The sequence below is a fragment of the Callospermophilus lateralis genome, chromosome 2, assembly GCF_048772815.1.
Source record: "Callospermophilus lateralis isolate mCalLat2 chromosome 2, mCalLat2.hap1, whole genome shotgun sequence".
Taxonomy (NCBI): Eukaryota; Metazoa; Chordata; class Mammalia; order Rodentia; family Sciuridae; genus Callospermophilus; species Callospermophilus lateralis.
Genome location: NC_135306.1, coordinates 20,788,609 through 20,806,195, shown reverse-complemented (window position 1 = coordinate 20,806,195; position 17,587 = coordinate 20,788,609). Strand labels below are relative to the sequence as shown.

Here is a 17,587-nt window from a genome sequence, read left to right as displayed (position 1 = left end):
GTGCCTCACTGTGATTCTGCAGAGTGGGGCACTTGCTCGGACCTCACACTGGCTTTCCCCGCCCACTGTGTTTAGTTTCAGGTATCAGATTTTCATATGAAGGCTGTGTGTATTATGTTCCCTGTTGGCAAGGGTATTGACAAGCACATACTGTCCAATTTTCTTTGTCAAAATTGTAAAATATTTAGAGAATACATCAGTAGATATTTAAGACTTTAGTGACGGCTTCATTCTCTATTGGTGGAAACCACTTGGCAGAGGCCTTCAGTTTAATTTTGCTTTTTAACTTCAGTTGGCATTTATCCTTGTCGATGGCATCTCATTTATTGTTGTTTCCTCCCCATCCATCCGCCCCAGGCCCCCCTACCCTGCACCGCCAGCCACAAGTCAAATGTGTACACTTTTAAAAAATGTGTTTCCTGGTGAACTGATCCTCAGATATAGTTTTTTTCAAGGTGTACTCAAAGTGAAACCCATCCTGTTCTCCAAAAATGTAGTTCATTTTCTTACCCATGTTGCAGGTCATGTGCCCCAAAGGACCTCAGACTGCCTTCTTTATGGAATGAATGAGAAAGGGGTGGGGTAGGTTGGACCTGTGGTCATTAAGAATTTGTATGACAAAAAGATGGTAAAGATTGTGTGTATGGGGAGGGTTGGTGGGGAGGGGAGGGGGGTAGGTAGAGGTAGAGGGGAGAGGGGAGAGAGAGAATATGCCTGTTTATCTGTAGGCCAAGCAATATGAAAATGATTTTTAAAATGTATAGGGTCCTTCCTTTTCTCAGTAAGAATCCAGCTTCACATGAGTGAATCCAGGAGAGGTGCCTTTAAAACAGAACAGATCCAACCTAGCTCAGTAATGCTTCTGGTGGTATGGTGGTGAGAAACAGACTCCTCATCCATTTCCTTTAAACTGTTTTTGAAGGCACTGCTAAGTGACATAGCACAGCCTGAAGATGCTGTCTGTCCCTCTTAGAGTTTGATGATGGGGAAAGTTTGTTTTTCCTGGCAAGCTCATGTGCTTTTTAAAGTTCAGATACAGTGTGTCATGCCACACGACTAAACCGGTCAGGGTCACTCCAAGTAAATTTTGGTTGACTAAATAAGACACAGTGACTGCTTCTCAGCCACAGATCCCACAAGGAGGGGCAAGGCAGGCAAGAAAGAGGAGGAGCACGCCTTGAACCCCAGTTTTACCGGGGAGAAGGCATTCAAATGAGGCAAGGGGGAGGGTTGCAACAAGTGGGTGTCATCCAACCCTTTCGGGTGACGCCCACTCCTGGAGCTGCACCTCTCTTATCCGAGCCGAGGTGAGGTCCAGTTACACTGCAGTGTTCAGAACCTCTTTACTCAGGACTTAAAGGTGTGTACACAGCTCCTGTCCAGAATGGGTTCCAAGGCTCAATGAGTTTCCTGTTTTCGCATTGACCTACCAAAAATTTAGGGTTAAGGCTTTGTGTTGTGACAGCATCGGTCCTTGCCTGAGTTTTCTAGCAGTGCTCTGCTCACCTTGCCTGCTTTCACCCTCTGCTCTCTGTTCTCCCTAGGTGGCTTCAGTGCGGGGGATGAATGGCAGAATCTCAGCTCTTCAGTTTTGCTCATGAAGGCAAGATAGGGTATTTGTTGTTGTTGTCATTTGAGACTTTAAAATCATGTTAGAACAGTGCCGTGTTTGAAGGGCAGCATGCTCAGATGAGTGAAATAACTGCAGGGATTGGAGACCAGCTCTGTGGACGGGGTCTCTGGATAGCTCTGTACAGCCAGGATTTGAGTGTGGTTGTCCTGATGTCAAGGAGGGGACACTTGTGTGTATGTGACCAGGTCCTCTATCTCAGCTCCTTGTTTTCCTACTCTTCCATTTCCAAAAAAGAAGCTGCCTGGAGAAGCTGGCCTGCGTAGTCCTAGCCGTGTGCCTGATGGTATGCTTTGCGTTTGGAGAAGCTGGCCTGCGTAGTCCTAGCCGTGTGCCTGATGGTATGCTTTGCGTTTGTTTATGTCATCCTTAGGACCTGAACGCTTACAAGAAGCAGGGGATGGCACTGCTAACCAGAGTGGGCGAGTCAGTCAAGCATGTCACTGGAGGCTACAAGCTGAGGAGTCGGCCCCTTGAGTTTGCAGCTATAGGTGAATACTTAGACACCTTTGCACTCAAACTGGGAACCATCGATCGAATAGCCCAGCGGATCATCAAAGAAGAAATAGGTGAGCTCTTTGTTGAGACCCGATATCAAGCAAATAAATATGAGAAAAGGAGCTAGTTGGGACTAGAGCATAATTTTATACTCCATTCTTTGTCCCGCTTCTCAATGTTTGTTTTTCCCATGCCAAACCACCGCTTCTGAGCCTCCTGGTTAATGATCAAGCTGACACAGGAAGCAGGCAGGAAAGGTTCTTTATTGGTTGCCATTCTTGGTAATTAAACAATGGCAACAGCATTCTTATGTCCTGACAAGAATCCTGGTGACAGGTGAAGGGCCGGAATTTCTTTGTGTGAGGGGGTGGGGAACACAACATTTTTTTTTTCCTTTTGGTGCCTCTCCCATCCTTTACCCAGAGGTAATGCCCTGTGGGGCCCACAGAAATAGCTATGGGCACTGTCTACTCCTAAGGTTCATGTAGAACAGAATCTGATGGGACAAGATGTTGGGATGACCACAGTGAGTGAGTTGGCTTATGGAAGACCACGTCTCTTTTAGGAATATGTTTTCTAAAATTGCATTGTTTTTTCATTGTGAATGAGTTGCCCACCCCCCCTTAAACACCCCCTGAACCTTTCTGAAAGTCTGTCCCCATTGTCTGTTAAAATACTGCTTCCCTGTATGGTGAGGCAACTGGTTATAGTTGGGGGGTGTGGTTATATGTTTGGGGGTGTGGCTCTTACCAGTTTTCCCCATGAAGCATCATGGTCCCCATTAACCAGAGGCCTGGATATCCTGATATTATCAGGTAACATCCGTTTTTAGAGGTTTTAAGAAGTCACGTTGGAAACAGTGCTGTGCTCACAGGAGAGTGTGCTCAGGTGGGTGAACGGCCAAGGAGACACATTATCATGTAGAGTGCTCTTGGCTGTGGTGATCACGAGGGATGGCCACCAGCCAGACTGTAATTAGTCCTGTCCTCGCCCCTTGTAGAGTACCTTGTGGAGCTGAGAGAATACGGGCCTGTGTACTCCACGTGGAGTGCACTAGAAGGTGAGCTGGCTGAGCCTCTGGAGGGTGTGTCGGCCTGTATCGGAAACTGCTCGACGGCCTTGGAAGAGCTGACGGATGACATGACAGAAGACTTCCTACCTGTGCTCAGGGAATATATTTTATACTCTGACTCCATGAAGGTAAGCTGGCCTGCCTCTTGTGCACTTAGGTGCTTTCTCGGTAATAGTCGTTATCAAGAAATAATGGAAAAAAAAAGTAATGGATTGTTGCCTGTTTGCATGTGGTACACATTTCCTTCTTCCTAGGAGGTCACAGATATGTGGACTGACATCATGGGACATATAAATAGAAAACCTGGTGAACCAGTTATGTGAATTAAATGAAGGCAAAAAGTTTGGGAGAAAATTTTCTTTTGTAGTGCTGGGTACTGAACCAGGGACCTTGCACAAGCTAGGCAAGTATTCTACCATGAGCTACATCCCCACCCAAGAAATTTTTATTAGTGTACTCTGAGAATTCAGGGAGATAAAGTGTCTCTTCAGTAAGAAGAGGATGTTATGGAAAAAGAATGATTAGATAATTAGAGCTCTGGGGAGTTTAAATATGCTAAAATAAATTTGAGGGGTGAAGTTGGAAAATGACACTGAAGAAATCTTAGAAAGTAAGATAAATAAACAAAAAGGTAGTTGAAAAGTAAAGTAAAAATGCAAGTTTTCATATAATAGAAAGTTAAGAGATCAGAGGATTAATCCCAAAGTTTCAATATCAGACTAAGGAGAGTTCCTGAGTGAGGGAATAGGGAAAACTTAGGAAAGGAAATTATGAAGGAAACAATACAAGAAAATTTTCCAAACTTAAAGATGTAAATCTTCATTTTGAAAGAAGATGCTAATTGCCCAGAAAAAGGAATGAAAACAACCCAAAGTATATTGTGAAATTTAAAAACAAAAGTGATACGATTTTGAAAGCCTTTGAAGAAAGAGGGAGGTGATAAAATGAATAAGAATCAGAATGGCGTTGGTCCAGCAGCTATGGAGGAGAAAAGACAGAGGACCTACGAGGACAAAAGATTTCTACATCCAACTCTATATGCAGAGTAAGGGTGGAGTTCAGGATGGAATGCTTTAAAGCCCACACCAGAAACCTCCCGCACATTCAGAGACTGGTTGAAAGTATGGCCTCATGGCCTTGATGGTGGCACCAGTTAAAGAGAAAAATCTGTCTTCCTGACAACAGAAAAGGCTATGTAGCTCAGTGTTGAACATCCCTAACTTCCCTTCCTACTTCCAGAGGAGACCTCTGAATTATTTGTCTGTCTTTGGGGCATTCCATTAATGCTCAAATCTAGTGAGAAAACTATCAGTCAACTGGGTTGTAAAATTGGAAAACCAGAAATATCATAGAATTATGAAAATATTGTATAGTTTGAGAAGGGGAGTGAAAAAATGAATCAATATTTATAAAGACTTTAAAAATTGTGCTGTGGGAAATTTCAAGCATACACAAAAGCAGAGAGACTTAGTAGTCTGACAAAATCCCATATACCCATCATCCTAGATCTGTCTTGTTCTGTCAGGTGTGAATGTGTTAAGGCTCCTGATCCATGTTAAAGTGTGGACCGTGGAAAGTGGGGTCCTTTCATGGTAGAATGAATCACAGTCTCACTGATACCATAAAGCTGCTAGTAAAAGGTTTTCAAAGGTAGGCTCTCTCCTGGATCTCACGGTGATCAGGAAATTGGTGTGAATTTCCTTACCTGTAGGATGAAATTGGTACTAGGGTAAAGTTCAGGTGTGAGATCTTAAGCCCAAGACAGCTTTGTTGGTTATCATTGGAACAGAAACTGAAAACCAAAAGTTCTGGCTCCAAATTGAACAGCTCATTTTCCTTTGTCAACATTGCCTTTTTTAAAAATGGAGGTACACAGATTTATGTTTAATACTGCAATTGAAACAAGTATGAAAGGCCTATGACTTACTTAAAATGAACCAAAATATTTCACGTTACTTATAAAGTAAGAGTGTCTGTTTTTGTGAACAAACATATGTTTTTACAATCCCTGGGGGTGTCTCTGGATTTGTCTCTTATACAGACAAAGGCTTCCTTCATCAAAATGCTCCTTAACCTTGCTCAGGCTTTTTATCCAGTTCATGTACAGCATTGGATATGATAGTCCAAGTTACTTTGTTTTTACATGTGGCAAGAATGTTAGTACTTAATATGTATTTGTACTTGAAGCAAGATTTTGAATTGTCATTTTGCAGGGATTTATCTGGCATCTTTATTGAAACATTATTACACTGTGAAACATAAGCTTGTGTGAGTAATTGAAGTTATACATCAAAGAAACATGAATTCACTCTCTTTCTTCACCCCATGTGTGAGGCATGTGTAGTGTGTTTCTTGTTTACTGAGCCTGAACAGAATTGCAGTCAGGCTAAGGAGGCTGGGAGAAGGGATCATGCACAGTGCTGTCTGGAGAGGGCAGAACAGTTGACTGGCCATCTGTGACTCCCAGGCTTTGTCCTGGTGAGCTGAGCTAAACTCCACCTGCTGCCACTGTCTGCAACTGGAAAACACCTCTGCAGAGTGCTCTGGGCCAGACAGGAGTGATCTGACTACAAAACCAAGACTACATTTAGGGTTGTCAGAGTCCATGTGGCCAGGACTAAAGACATTGGGACAGTGATAGGTGTCTTCCATGGCTCTCCTGCCTGTGAACATTACTGCCATCCCCCTTTCTGTTCCATTCCACTTCTTTCCTCCCTGTCCTCCTCCTCTTTCTTTTTTGTGCTGGGGATGAACCCCAGGGCACTTTACCACTGAGCCACATTCCCAGCCCTTTTTATTTTTTTAGGGTCTTTCTTACTAAGTTGCTGAGGGCCTCACTAGGTTGTTGAGGCTGGCTTTGAACTTAACCATCCTCCTTCTTCAGCCATCTGAGTTGCTGGGATCACAGGCGTGCACCACAACACCAAGTTAAACTTTGCTGCTTTTTAAGAATTTTTTTTTTTTTTTTTTTTAATACTGGGAAGTGAACCCAGGGTGCTTAACCACTGAGCCACATCCCCAACCCTTTTTCTAATATTTTATTTTGAGATAGGGTCTCACTAAGTTGCTCAGGGCCTTGCTAAGTTGCCGAGGTTGGCCTTGAACTTGTGATCCTCCTGCCTCAGCCTCCCGAGCCCCTGGGATTACAGTCATGTGTCACCATGCCCAGCAAGAATTCTTAGCTAACTTATTTCCCTCTCTTTTCCTTCCTCCCTCCCTCCCTCCCTTCCTTCCTTCCTCCCTCCCTCCCTCCCTTCCTTCCTTCCTTCTTCTTCTTTCTCCCTCTCTCTCTTTCTCTCTTCCTCCCCTTGCCCAAGGTCTTGCACATGCTACACAAGCACTTTGCCACTGAGGTATGTTCCCAGCCCTTTTTAAAAAATTTTATTTTGAGACGGGGTCTTACTAAGTTGCTCAGGCTGGCCTTGAACTTTGCCATCTGCCTACCTCAGCCTCCTGAGGAGCTAGGGTGACAGGTGTGCTCTACCACCCTCAACTTCCATTTTGTTTTATTTATTTTATTTTTTTAAAAATATCCACTTATTTCTTGGTTGTAGTTGGACACAATACCTTTATTTTCTGTATTTTATATGTGATGCTGAGGATCAAACCCAGGACCTCGCACATGCTAGACGAGCACTTTGCCGCTGAGCCACAACCCCAGTTCCTCAGCCTCCATTTTAAAAACAATTTTCTGATTTGTTTAGACATAAGTGAGTCAGACTTTGCTATCACTGTGAGACCTAAAATTGGAGAAGAAGGATTGCTGAAGACCTGGGTGTGACATCTTCCTTAGCAACTGCCGAGTGGGTTTTGGAACTGAGATGAGAGTCCTGGTTTGGTTTCAGTGGGGAGTCTGATGTGGTCACGTTTTGTCACCTTTTTACCTTGGTTTTGGGTGAACCAAAGTATTTCTCCTTGTCATTTGAAGTTAGTGGCTTTTGCCTTAGAATTTGTTGAGGGGTTGATTTGTCCCTAGATGGGCTTCTTGAAGCTCTCTTCTAGTTGGACTGTGGTTGGGATCCTCTCAGGGTTTGAAAGGACCCTTGGGATCATTTTGTCTAATTAGTTCATTTTGTTTAAGGAAACAGAACCCTGTAGGTAAAGCTTTTCTCTGTTCTTTGGCCACAGACAATACTCCCTAGTGGCTAGTCACCTAGTAGCCATGTGTTCACTACCTGCCAAGAGGAAACTAGGTGATCTCTGGCTTTTCAAATCTGTCTCAAATTATATCTATTTAAGGACGATTGTGGCTGAGTACATTCTGTTCTCTTTGGAGATGGAGAGAGAACATATCAAAAGTGGGGTTGTTAGAGGCCACGTGGAACAAATGGAGCAGTGAGATTTTCAGGCAGGAAACAATAAGAACAGCTTTAAAGATGGTTGAAGGCCTGTATTCCAAGGATGTGTGGAGAGAGAGAGCGCATGGAGCCTGTTGGGGAGGAGCCCTCAAGTCACACACCCTGTCACACAAGGGCACACGTGAGCCCTTGGATGTATTTGCACAGAGAGAATTTCATTTATAGTTTTGCAGTACTGGGGATTGAACTCAAGACCTTATACGTGCTAGGCAAGTGCTCTATCACTGAGCTACATCCTAGTCTTTGGATTTTTGCACCCTAGGGACTGTGTGTGTAAAATGTGCTCAGTGTAGGGACAGGCAGAGAAAAAGCATCTTACCAAATTCCTGGCAGTGCCTTCTGAGTTTATTGGGGTCATTATGCCCAGGCCAGGAGGCAGAGATGCTTTACTTAAGAAGGTTCAGACTGTTATCCTGCCTTATCCATGGAAGATGGTCAACAAGTATTTAACTGGATTTGATGGTTTAGTAAATTCAGAATATTTACAAATGTATAACTGTTGTATGTTGTGTGTCTTGTTATTTTCTGGAATAGGCTTATCTGTAAATCCACAAGTAGCTTATCTTGGAGGTCTTGGTGGATGCTGGGGTGAGGTGGGGGTCTGAAGGAAGTTGGGTTATCAGGGAAAGCCATGTGGAGAAAGTGGCTGTGGCTGAGACCTGAAAGTCATGGAGGAGTTCACCATGCAAGGGTCGGAGGGTGGAGCATTTGAGGCAGAGGGAATAACTGGTGCAAAGCTGTGAAAGCAGAAATGAGCTTGTCTTTGTAGATCAGAAAGGCCAGTAGAGTGGAGGCTAGGGAGCAAGGTCAGAGGTAAAGTCAGAGAGCTGGGTAAGGCTCATGGTCTTGTGGGTCAGAGTCTGGATTCTATCCTAAGAAACAGAAGGGAAATCTTTCCGTTTTATGCAGGGGAATTGTGGGATGCAATGTTTACTTTCAGGAGATAGCTAGGGCTCCACTACAGAGGCTAGAGTAAAGAAGAGTAGGGGTGGGCCTCAGGACCATCAGAGTAGAGGTGGGTGGGACCTTCAGGAGGTGCACAGGAGCCTGGGGTGGTAGTGCTGGGACTATAGTGGTAGAGCAGTGAATGGATTTGGAGCATATTTTGCATGGAGGGCCAACTACACTTGTTGTGTTAACCTATTACTTCCATCATCCTATGTATAGTGCATGTATAAAAACCTACAGAATTTTATAGGACACCCATGAAATTGATCATTTTAAGTTTTTTTTTTAAAGGTATCCTGTATATAGAAGGATAGGACATAATGTTTTAACATGGAGTAAGAAAGGGAGGAACTGAGGTTTTGGGCTTCAGCAACTGAATACATAGTGGTAATGTGTACTGGAACGAGGAAATCTAGGGAGGAACAGATTGGGCAGTTGCGAATCGAGTTGTTTGGCCATGTTGAGTTAAAAAATGCCCATTACTCATTAAAGTGGAGATGTCATGGCAGTTGATGATGAGTTTTAGTTCAGTAAAAGAATAGTTTTACTGTTCTTTTTACTAAAAGAGGTAAAAAAAAATTGTGTGTGGATGAGTTTTAAGTCTGCAAGGCTGAGGGAGCTCACCTGGGGAGGTGAGAGCAGGGCCAGCAGAGAGTTCAGGATTGATGGTATTTAATGGGTCAGTGTCCGCCATTAAGAGGAAGAACAAGGAACAACGGGTTGGTCTTGAGGAGGACTGTGGTTGATGTGGTAGGAGGAAAAAAGTAGAGGGTCACTTCAGAGAAGTGCTCCTAGGAGAATGGGGTGAAGGATGACGGAGGGGTTTAATGGTGTGGAGGTCCTGGAGGAGGTGTGCTGGAGATGTGTTGGCCCTGAGCCGCGACGCCCTCCACAGCACCCGGGGAGGGTTCTTCTCCAGTTCAGGTGTCTGCTGCTTTCTTCAGCCTGCCCACCGCTGGGCCAGAAGGTGGCGCTAATGAGCCAAATTACAGGGACCTGTCCAGTTTATGCTTTGGGTTTTCATTGCCTTTCAAAAACTGCATCGAAGATTTTTTTCTGGAAGGTTGAGTTGTTGAGCAAAAAGTCCTCCTTTCTGAACAAAAGTGAATAGAGATCGAGGGGCTCATTTCTTACAAATTCAGGTGAAAACACGAAGCAGGATGTGAAATGTACTTGATGATCTTGAAGGATTTTAAAAAAAAGAAAAATATCAAAATTAAACTCATATTCTTAGTGATGATGGACTGAGTACACATTTAAACTCCTACTTTATGAAACCCTACCAACATGGCACTGGAAGTGAGAGAGAGAGAGAGAGAGAGAGAGAGAGAGAGTGTGTGTGTGTGTGTGTGTGTGTGTGTGTGTGTGTGATTTCTTTCTTTCTTTCTTTTTTTTTTTTTTGGGTGTATGGTGCTGGGAATCAAACCCAGGGCCTTGTGCATGTGAGGCAAGCACTCTACCAACTGAACTATATCCCCGCCTGACACTGGAAGTATTAAAAAAAAAAAAAAAAAAAGCAGCAGCAGCTGGGTGTGTAGTCCCAGGAACTCAGGAGGCTGAGGCTGGAGAATCACAAGTTTGAGGCCATCTTCAGCAACTTTAGTGAGACCCTGTCTCAAAATTTTTTAAAAAAATAAATAAATAAAAAGGGCTGGGGATGTGGCTCAGTGGTAAAGCACACTCCTGGGTTAAATCCCCATTACCAGAAAAGAAGAAGCAGCTGCCCCCAAAGAGCAATAGGCAATACAATATGGGGAACCAGAAAGCCAGTTGAGAGGCGAAAAGTTATTTAGATGACTCAATACCCCCCTCCCCGCCTCAAATTCAAGGACTGGAAGTACACACCCCTCTGGGACAGGGGGAGTTGGGGCTGAAGAGGAGTTGAGAGTCTGAGAATCAGTTAGTGCTTCAGATTGTCTCCTCCCTCCTCACACAGGGGACACTGTCCCTTCTCCATGCAGACAAAACGGGCACATTCACTGTCAGAGGTAAAATTAGAGGGGCTCTGGACAGAGGGACCTCAGGTACAGTTGAAGGCATTCAGGGAAAGGTTCCTGGAAGTTGAGGTGTCATCACTTTCCCCTGCGAGGCTCCCAGCTTTCTGTCTAACAGGAAAGGATGACAAGAGACTTTCTGAGAGCCGGGCACCGTGGAACTACCTGTAATTCCAGCTCCTCCAGAGGCCGAGGCAGGAGGACTGCAAGTTTGAGACCAGTCTGGGCAATTTAGCAAAACTCTGTCTCAAAATAAGAAAAAGGTCTGGGGATAGAGTGCTCCTGGGTTTCAACCCCCTGTATGAGGGGTAGAGGGGGCTTTTCTAGAAAATCTGAACAAGCCAAGAGAAGAGACTAAGAATACTGATATTGGTGAGGGGTGGGTGAGGGAGGGTCCCCCACGAAAGGACCAAGAGACTCCCTTCTAGAGAATTGTCAACAAGCCCTCTATGTGCAAAAAGCAAGGGTTGCCAGATATTTAAGGGAAGATTCTAGAATGAATATCAGAAGTAAAGACAAACAAGATAAAGATTGAAAGGGGGAAGTTCCTCCCCCACCACCCTTTTTTATTTTTATTTTTGTAGTTGTCGATGGACAGAATGCCTTTATTTTATTTGTTTATTTTTATGTGGTGCTGAGGATTGCTAGGCAAGCACTCTGCCGCTGAGCTACAGCCCCAGCCCAAGTTTCTTCCCCTTTGATGAAAAAAACAAAAAATCATTGGTATCTCCAGAAAGAGAAGTCACCACCATACAATAAGAATTTTTTAAAGTTCAGAGAACAATGAATTCTTGGAAGTTAAAACCATGATAGAAATGAAAAAAATGGAAATCAATAGAAGAATTAGAAGAAAAAGTTAAATTATGTATAACAAGAAACAGAAAGATGGTAGCTAGGAAAAAACATTAATATTAGAGGACCTTACCATAAGCCTAGCATCTTAATAACAGAAGCACAGGAGGAGGAAACAGAGGATGGGAAACGTCAAAGGAGGTTGGAAATCAAGTAAAAAAGTATTGCCAATTTTGTCCGAGAGAGGAGATTATGGATGGCGAGCACCATTTACATTTTTCTTTATTTTCCAAATTCGCTGTAGCAAATCTTCAATTAGGGGGCCCGTGTGGTTTCTGTATTATAACATTGCCCAAGGGCAGTGAGCTCACAGGTGGTCTCTCTTTCATGCAGTGAGTGTGTAGAAGAAGCCTGTCTCAGGAGCACCCTGAACTCATTCATTCATTCAGAAATTGCGTGTCCGCCTGGACCAGTCATGCATTCTCCTGACTGCTGGAGGACACTCTCCTAGAGGGCTGCCCTGAGACAGGTGTTGTAGCTTTATCTCAGGTGAGCCTCTTTCTTCTGAACACCCGGCGTCCTGTAGGCACTGCTCCTGGGTCTTTGGCATACCAGGGCTGTTGGGTTCGGCTAAGCCGTTCTTGTTGCTTCATGTACTCTCCATCCCTGCATCCAGCTGTCCCTCTTCCACAAAGATTGGAAGCTTAAATAAAACCTCAGGGACAGAGGAGGCTTCTCGGCAGCTGCCACCTATTGTTCTGAGCATCTGAGGACTGCTCTTTCCCCTCCCACGGTTTGTGGGCCCACAGCCTTGCCAGGGGGAGACACAGCATGAGTTCCGGGGAAGGAGTATTAAGTTTTCCTGGAGATACTGACCATTGCGGTGATGTTTTGTTTTCCTGGAAAAAATCCAGTGGCAACCCTGAGAGCCAAACCATAGAAAATGTCTGTGATCTGACTGTTCCAGACGGTTGTCATTGTGGAATGAAGGCTTTTGCCATAAATTGGTCCTGAATGACGTGGTTGCAGGCCTCTTAATAGCTATTATTAGTTTTTTGTAAACATTTGGATGACGGATACTATGTTTCCAATTCTTTGAATTTTTTTTTTTTTTTTTGTGGTAGAAAAAAGTCAGACAGGTCCAGAAATTGTCAAGCCCACATGTACCCAGCCAGCTGACCAGTTGGCCACTCACAGCCGTCTTATGACTCTCTTTCCACCCACTCCCAACATCCCCTGCTGCCTGGATTATTTTAAAGCAAATCCCAGACATCATATCACTTCATACAAAAGTATTCAGTATGTATCTCTAAAATACAACTGTTCCTTAAAGAAAAAGAACCACGTTGTCATCACACCTATGAAAACAAAACCCAATTCTTACTAGGGTCACGTATCCAGTTAGTGCTCGAGTTGTCTCAGCTACTGCTTTCACAGTCCCCACCCCAAAACATAATCCAAAGGAGATCCAGACATTGGCTGAGATGTTCCTTACATATTTTAAATTGTCTTTCCATCTACTTCTTTTTTCAACACACTTGTTAAAGAAACTGAGTCATTTGTCCTGTCTTAGTTGGAAAGGAACACTGAAAATCATGATGAAAGGCTCTGCATTTAAAAACAGGCATGGTCACGCACGCCTGTGATCCCAGCGCTCACGAGGCCTAGGCATGAGGATCAGAGTTCAAAGCTAGCCTCAGCATTTCAGCAAGGCCCTAAGCAACTTAGGGGACCCTGTCTCTAATTAAAAACGGGAAAAGGCTGGGGATATGGCTCAGTGGTTAAGCACCCCTGGGTTCAATCCCTAGTGCCAGCCCCCCTACCCCTCAAAACAAAACAAAAACCATGTGGTGACCAAGAGAAGCTTATCCCATATCTCTAAAGTCCTGTCTTCGAGGGAAGCCCTTCATACCCTCCTTTTAGCCTGAAGGTCCGTGCATAAAAGGGTTTTGTGTGGTGTTCTTTGCTGAAACCCCGCCCTGGGATAGGCAAGGGAAGAGGCTTTAAGTCAGAACTGGATGACGGGGCATAAGGAGGAAAGTGTTCCTGCACTTCACCTTTTTGATTTGTCATGTCTGTTGGAACCGGATCCCTATGAAGTTCTGTGAAAGGCCCAGCTGTCCCTATCTTGTGCTGGCTCCTTGGTGATGGAGGGGCCTCTGTGTGGAGATGACGTGGATGTTTCAGGCTTGGGTGCCATCTGATCGTCACAGGCTGGTTAGGCTGGTTTTACCTGCAGAGGCTGCGTGTTTGGGGTGGGAGCCCATCCATCCTCTAGGCCTGTGGCCAACAGTGGCCAGAGATCTCGCCACAAGGACAGTCATCTCCAATGGCTTGTTTCTTTTCCAGACAGGCCCCCTGGCTTTCTGTGTTTTGCTCAGGTTGTGGAACCCTCAGCTGGAATGTAGCAGGAAGAGGCTGGACAGGTCACTGCTGTGCTGTCGGCCAACAGTGGGGCCTCAAGCAGGTCCTGCCATTGTCGCTGTACCAAGCCTCCTTGTCTGGAAAGCAGGGATAATGGCCCACAAGAACCCTGCAGAGGCGAAAGGTGACACAGGGATGTTAGCAAGATCCTCCTGCCAGCTGCCCAAGAGGGCAGCATTCTGGCTGCTCCAGGGGAAGCCAGGGCAGCGGAGGCTGAGGGGAATGGCCAGGCTGACTGGGGGAAGGGGATGTGGCTGCATCTTAGGGCTCCCTTGTCTTCTGTGCGGGGTGGCAGGAGGAGACTCATTTACACTGTTTTAGCTCTCTGGGGTGGGTGTATCTCCCCACCCCTCTCCCAGGGGCCCTGGCAACCTCATGGGGTCACATGGAGTAGAAAGCCCCACACTGGGCTGGCCACATTCCAAGGCATTGTCTTTGAGGTTCTTGCCACACAGGCGCAGCAAATGCCACTGCAGCAACTCATCTCCATTCTTCAAAGTGCTGGACTGGTGATGTGTGTTGGTGGTGGTGGTACTGCTGCTGCTTCTTCTTCTTTTTTTTTTTTTTTTAAGAGAGAGAGAGAATTTTTTAATATTTATTTTTTAGTTTTCAGCGGACACAACATCTTTGTTTGTATGTGGTGCTGAGGATCTAACCCAGTGCCCCGCGCATGCCAGGCCAGCACGCTACCGCTTGAGCCACATCCCCAGCCCATGATGTGTGCTTTTTTCCAGTAAGCTCTGCAGCATCCTGGGAGGGACATGCGTACGCTGGAAAGATTCCTACCGCCCCTTCCCTGGTTGTCCAGCACTCTGTGGATGGCACTGTGTCTTTATTTATCTTGGGCGAGGGTATGATTTTTACCACCCCTGGTGCCAGACCCAGATTTGGATCATTTTCTGGCCTCCGTGAAATCCAGAAAGGATCCTTTTTTAAAAAAGATTTTTTAAATTCGTTCTCATTAGTTCTGATACGTGAAGGATCCTAGTTTTTTTTTTTTTTTTTTTTTTGGTGCTGCTTAATATGCTAACCACTAGCCATATATAACTACTTATTAATTTTAAAGTCAAATTAGTAAAACTAAATAAAAATTTAAACCCTGCTTCTCAATCACATGAGCCACATGTTAAGTGCTTGATAAGCACCTGGAGCTTAGTGACCACTGTATTAGCGCATTTTATGGACCATTTCCATCATAGTAGAAGGTCCCATGGAACAGCACTGTAAATGCAGTTCAAAGGTTACTGAGTGTGAGGAGCAACTATCAGAGCCCTTAGGAGAAAGGTGAGGATTAAACAGCTGCAGTTTTAGCTCATGCTCTTCTCATGGGAAAACATTCCTCAGAAGAAATTCTTCCTCAGGTAAGACCTGGGGTTCCCAGTGTTGGTGCATCCCGTCAGGAGGTTGGCCCTGGAGCGCTCTTAGCTTGTCAGCCACTCATCACCTTTGAGGGCACCGTCAGGGACACAAGGTGCCCACCTTGTAGCTCAGGCACGCCTCCTTCCTGATTCCATGCCCTGTGGGAACGTCCCTACCAGGAAACTTTATGTTCAGAAACTTTCATAGCAACTTTTGTTTTCTGAGTTAGTGGGAAAGAAGAGTTCTTTTCATTCTTTATTTGCCATTTGTGATTCTACCAGAAGAAGAAGAAAAGAAACTCTTTAATAAAACAGATGTTTTTCTAGAATATCTACCGCAAGCCTTTCTGTTTTGGTCAGTGGGGTCTTAGAGGCAGAGCTCAGACCGGGTGAGGCGACGGCAGTGAGCCCAGGACACATTAAGGACATCCTCTCTAGGTGCTGACCTTCCACTGGCATGGGTCTTAGGAGTGAGTGTCTACTGCACATTAGGATCCCTGAGCACCTGGCTCCCCGACCTTAGTGCCATCCAGGGATGGGTTAGTTTGGGCCCAGTGACCACCCACTCTGGCAGGCTGGCCGTGTGGCTCTAGGAATTCTGGACCTGCACCCATGCACCTCTTGTACCAAATACAGCCTTGTACTATGTCTGCATAGTACAGATAGACATAGTACTATGTCTCTCTCAGACTGAACCCCTTAAGTAGCATCTCTTTGTCTACCTGGCCCAGAATCAATGACAAGTAAGCAGCTCATGGATCAATGAACCGGTTAGTCCACCAGGCATCAATTCAATGAATTAGTCAAGAACTCTCCTAGATGTACTGCATGACATGGTGACTACAGTTCACTGTAATATATTCTCAAAAATTGCTATGAGAATAGATTTTAAATGTTTTCACCACAGAAAAATTAAGTGTGCATAGTTAAGTAGCTCAATTTAGTCATTGCATAACGTGTACATATTTCAAAACAGCATGTGGGACACAGTAAATTTTGATTTGTCAATTAACTAAATGTTTAAAATAATAATAGTAAAGAACTTATTTTTTAGTTAAAAAAAAAAAAAAAGACTCTTCCAGTGAGTTCAGAGGATGTCCCACATTGTTCCCTGTGAAACTCCACCTTTCCCAGAGCCAGATCCTCTGCGCATGGCAAAGCTGGGTCCTCCTGTCTGTGCAGCAGTGGGTAGGCATGTTTCTCCCTTCCCTGGAACCAGATCACTTTTAGCATCAGGCTCGGTTATCTTGCTGGAAGGCTCAATCTCTAGGGCTGGTTCTCTTTCCTTCCCTCCTCTTCCCTGCTTCCTCCACAGCCCATGCCACATGTCATCCTATAGCACTTGGACCCTGCAGCGTGTGATGGGGCCGTCACATGGTGTTCTGATTTGGGAAGGGCTGGGGTAAAGGAGCTGTTACCTGAACGTCGGAGGTCACTTTGTGGACTCTGTGTTACATGCTTTTCCTCTCTGTCTCTTCCTACAGAGCGTATTGAAGAAGAGGGACCAGGTTCAAGCAGAGTATGAAGCCAAACTGGAAGCGGTGGCTCTGAGAAAGGAAGAACGCCCCAAGGTCAGGGAAGCCCCCCGCAAGAGATGGGCTGCTCCTGGCTGCAAGCTGTAACCTCCCTGCTGGTGCTAAGTAACGCGCCTCCCTAGATCTGTAGACCAAGGTGGTCAGTGTCAGCTGGGCTATACTGATGTTATTATTTTCCTCCATCCTATTTCTGAGAGTTCCTAATGTGCACTAGGGGTTGAATTTTCTGCTCTTTTCTGGGATTTTTTAAGAGACTTGCATCCCATTCACTGGCCGTTTCTTACTCTGTAAAATGGCATTGCAGAGGGAGGGAAGAACAGTTCAGATCAGAGCTCTCAAAGTAAGGTTCAGTGATGGGGCCACAAACTGTTACCCGCCCATGATGAGGAAGTCACAGAAGGCAGGAGAAAGTGCTTAGACATGAGCATAGCAGCTGACGTGGCTGCGTGGCCAGTGGCTGCGTGGCCAGCGGCAAACCCCTCGGAGCACTCGAGGGGCGTGTTGTCCGACTGCAGTGGGGAGTTCGGGGGGCGCAGACTGCATGCTCCATGTGCACAGTAGGACTGCAGCTTGGCTGAATTAGGGGCAAAAGCCAACAAAAAGTGTCTCTTGACTCCTTTGGAGTTTAAGAAGCACAGGTCTAACTTGTCTCCGCTGCCCTCTGACTTGAGATAGAGGATCAGGATCCCAAATGTATCTGGTATGTGAGTCGTTCCAATCATTGTCCTTCTCTTCCCTCCAGCCAAGGTTAAAAGCAAGAGTCATGAAACCCAGTGCACAAGGACTTACAGTGTGCTAAGCTACTCTCATTTACTCTATACAACAACCATATGGTTTAGGTACTATTATTGTTCCCATTTAAGAGATGAACAAACTAAGGCCCAGTATCACATAGCTAGCAACTGGTAGAGCTAGGATTATACCCTGCATACAACTGTGGAACCTTGCCACTGCCACTATGTTATTCTATTCCTTTTT

The 17,587-nt window shown here is 45.2% G+C and overlaps 1 protein-coding gene across 1 annotated transcript in view; it reads left to right on the top strand.

Annotated features, from left to right (window-relative positions):
* The window catches only part of Snx30 (sorting nexin family member 30), a 107,802-nt gene that overhangs the window by 71,304 nt on the left and 18,911 nt on the right, over positions 1-17,587 (top strand). Inside the window, exons 5-7 of the mRNA XM_076845668.2 lie at positions 2,004-2,199; positions 3,129-3,328; positions 16,559-16,645. Of these exons, the coding sequence (XP_076701783.1) occupies positions 2,004-2,199; positions 3,129-3,328; positions 16,559-16,645 (483 nt within the window). The remainder of the gene's footprint in view (positions 1-2,003; positions 2,200-3,128; positions 3,329-16,558; positions 16,646-17,587) is intronic.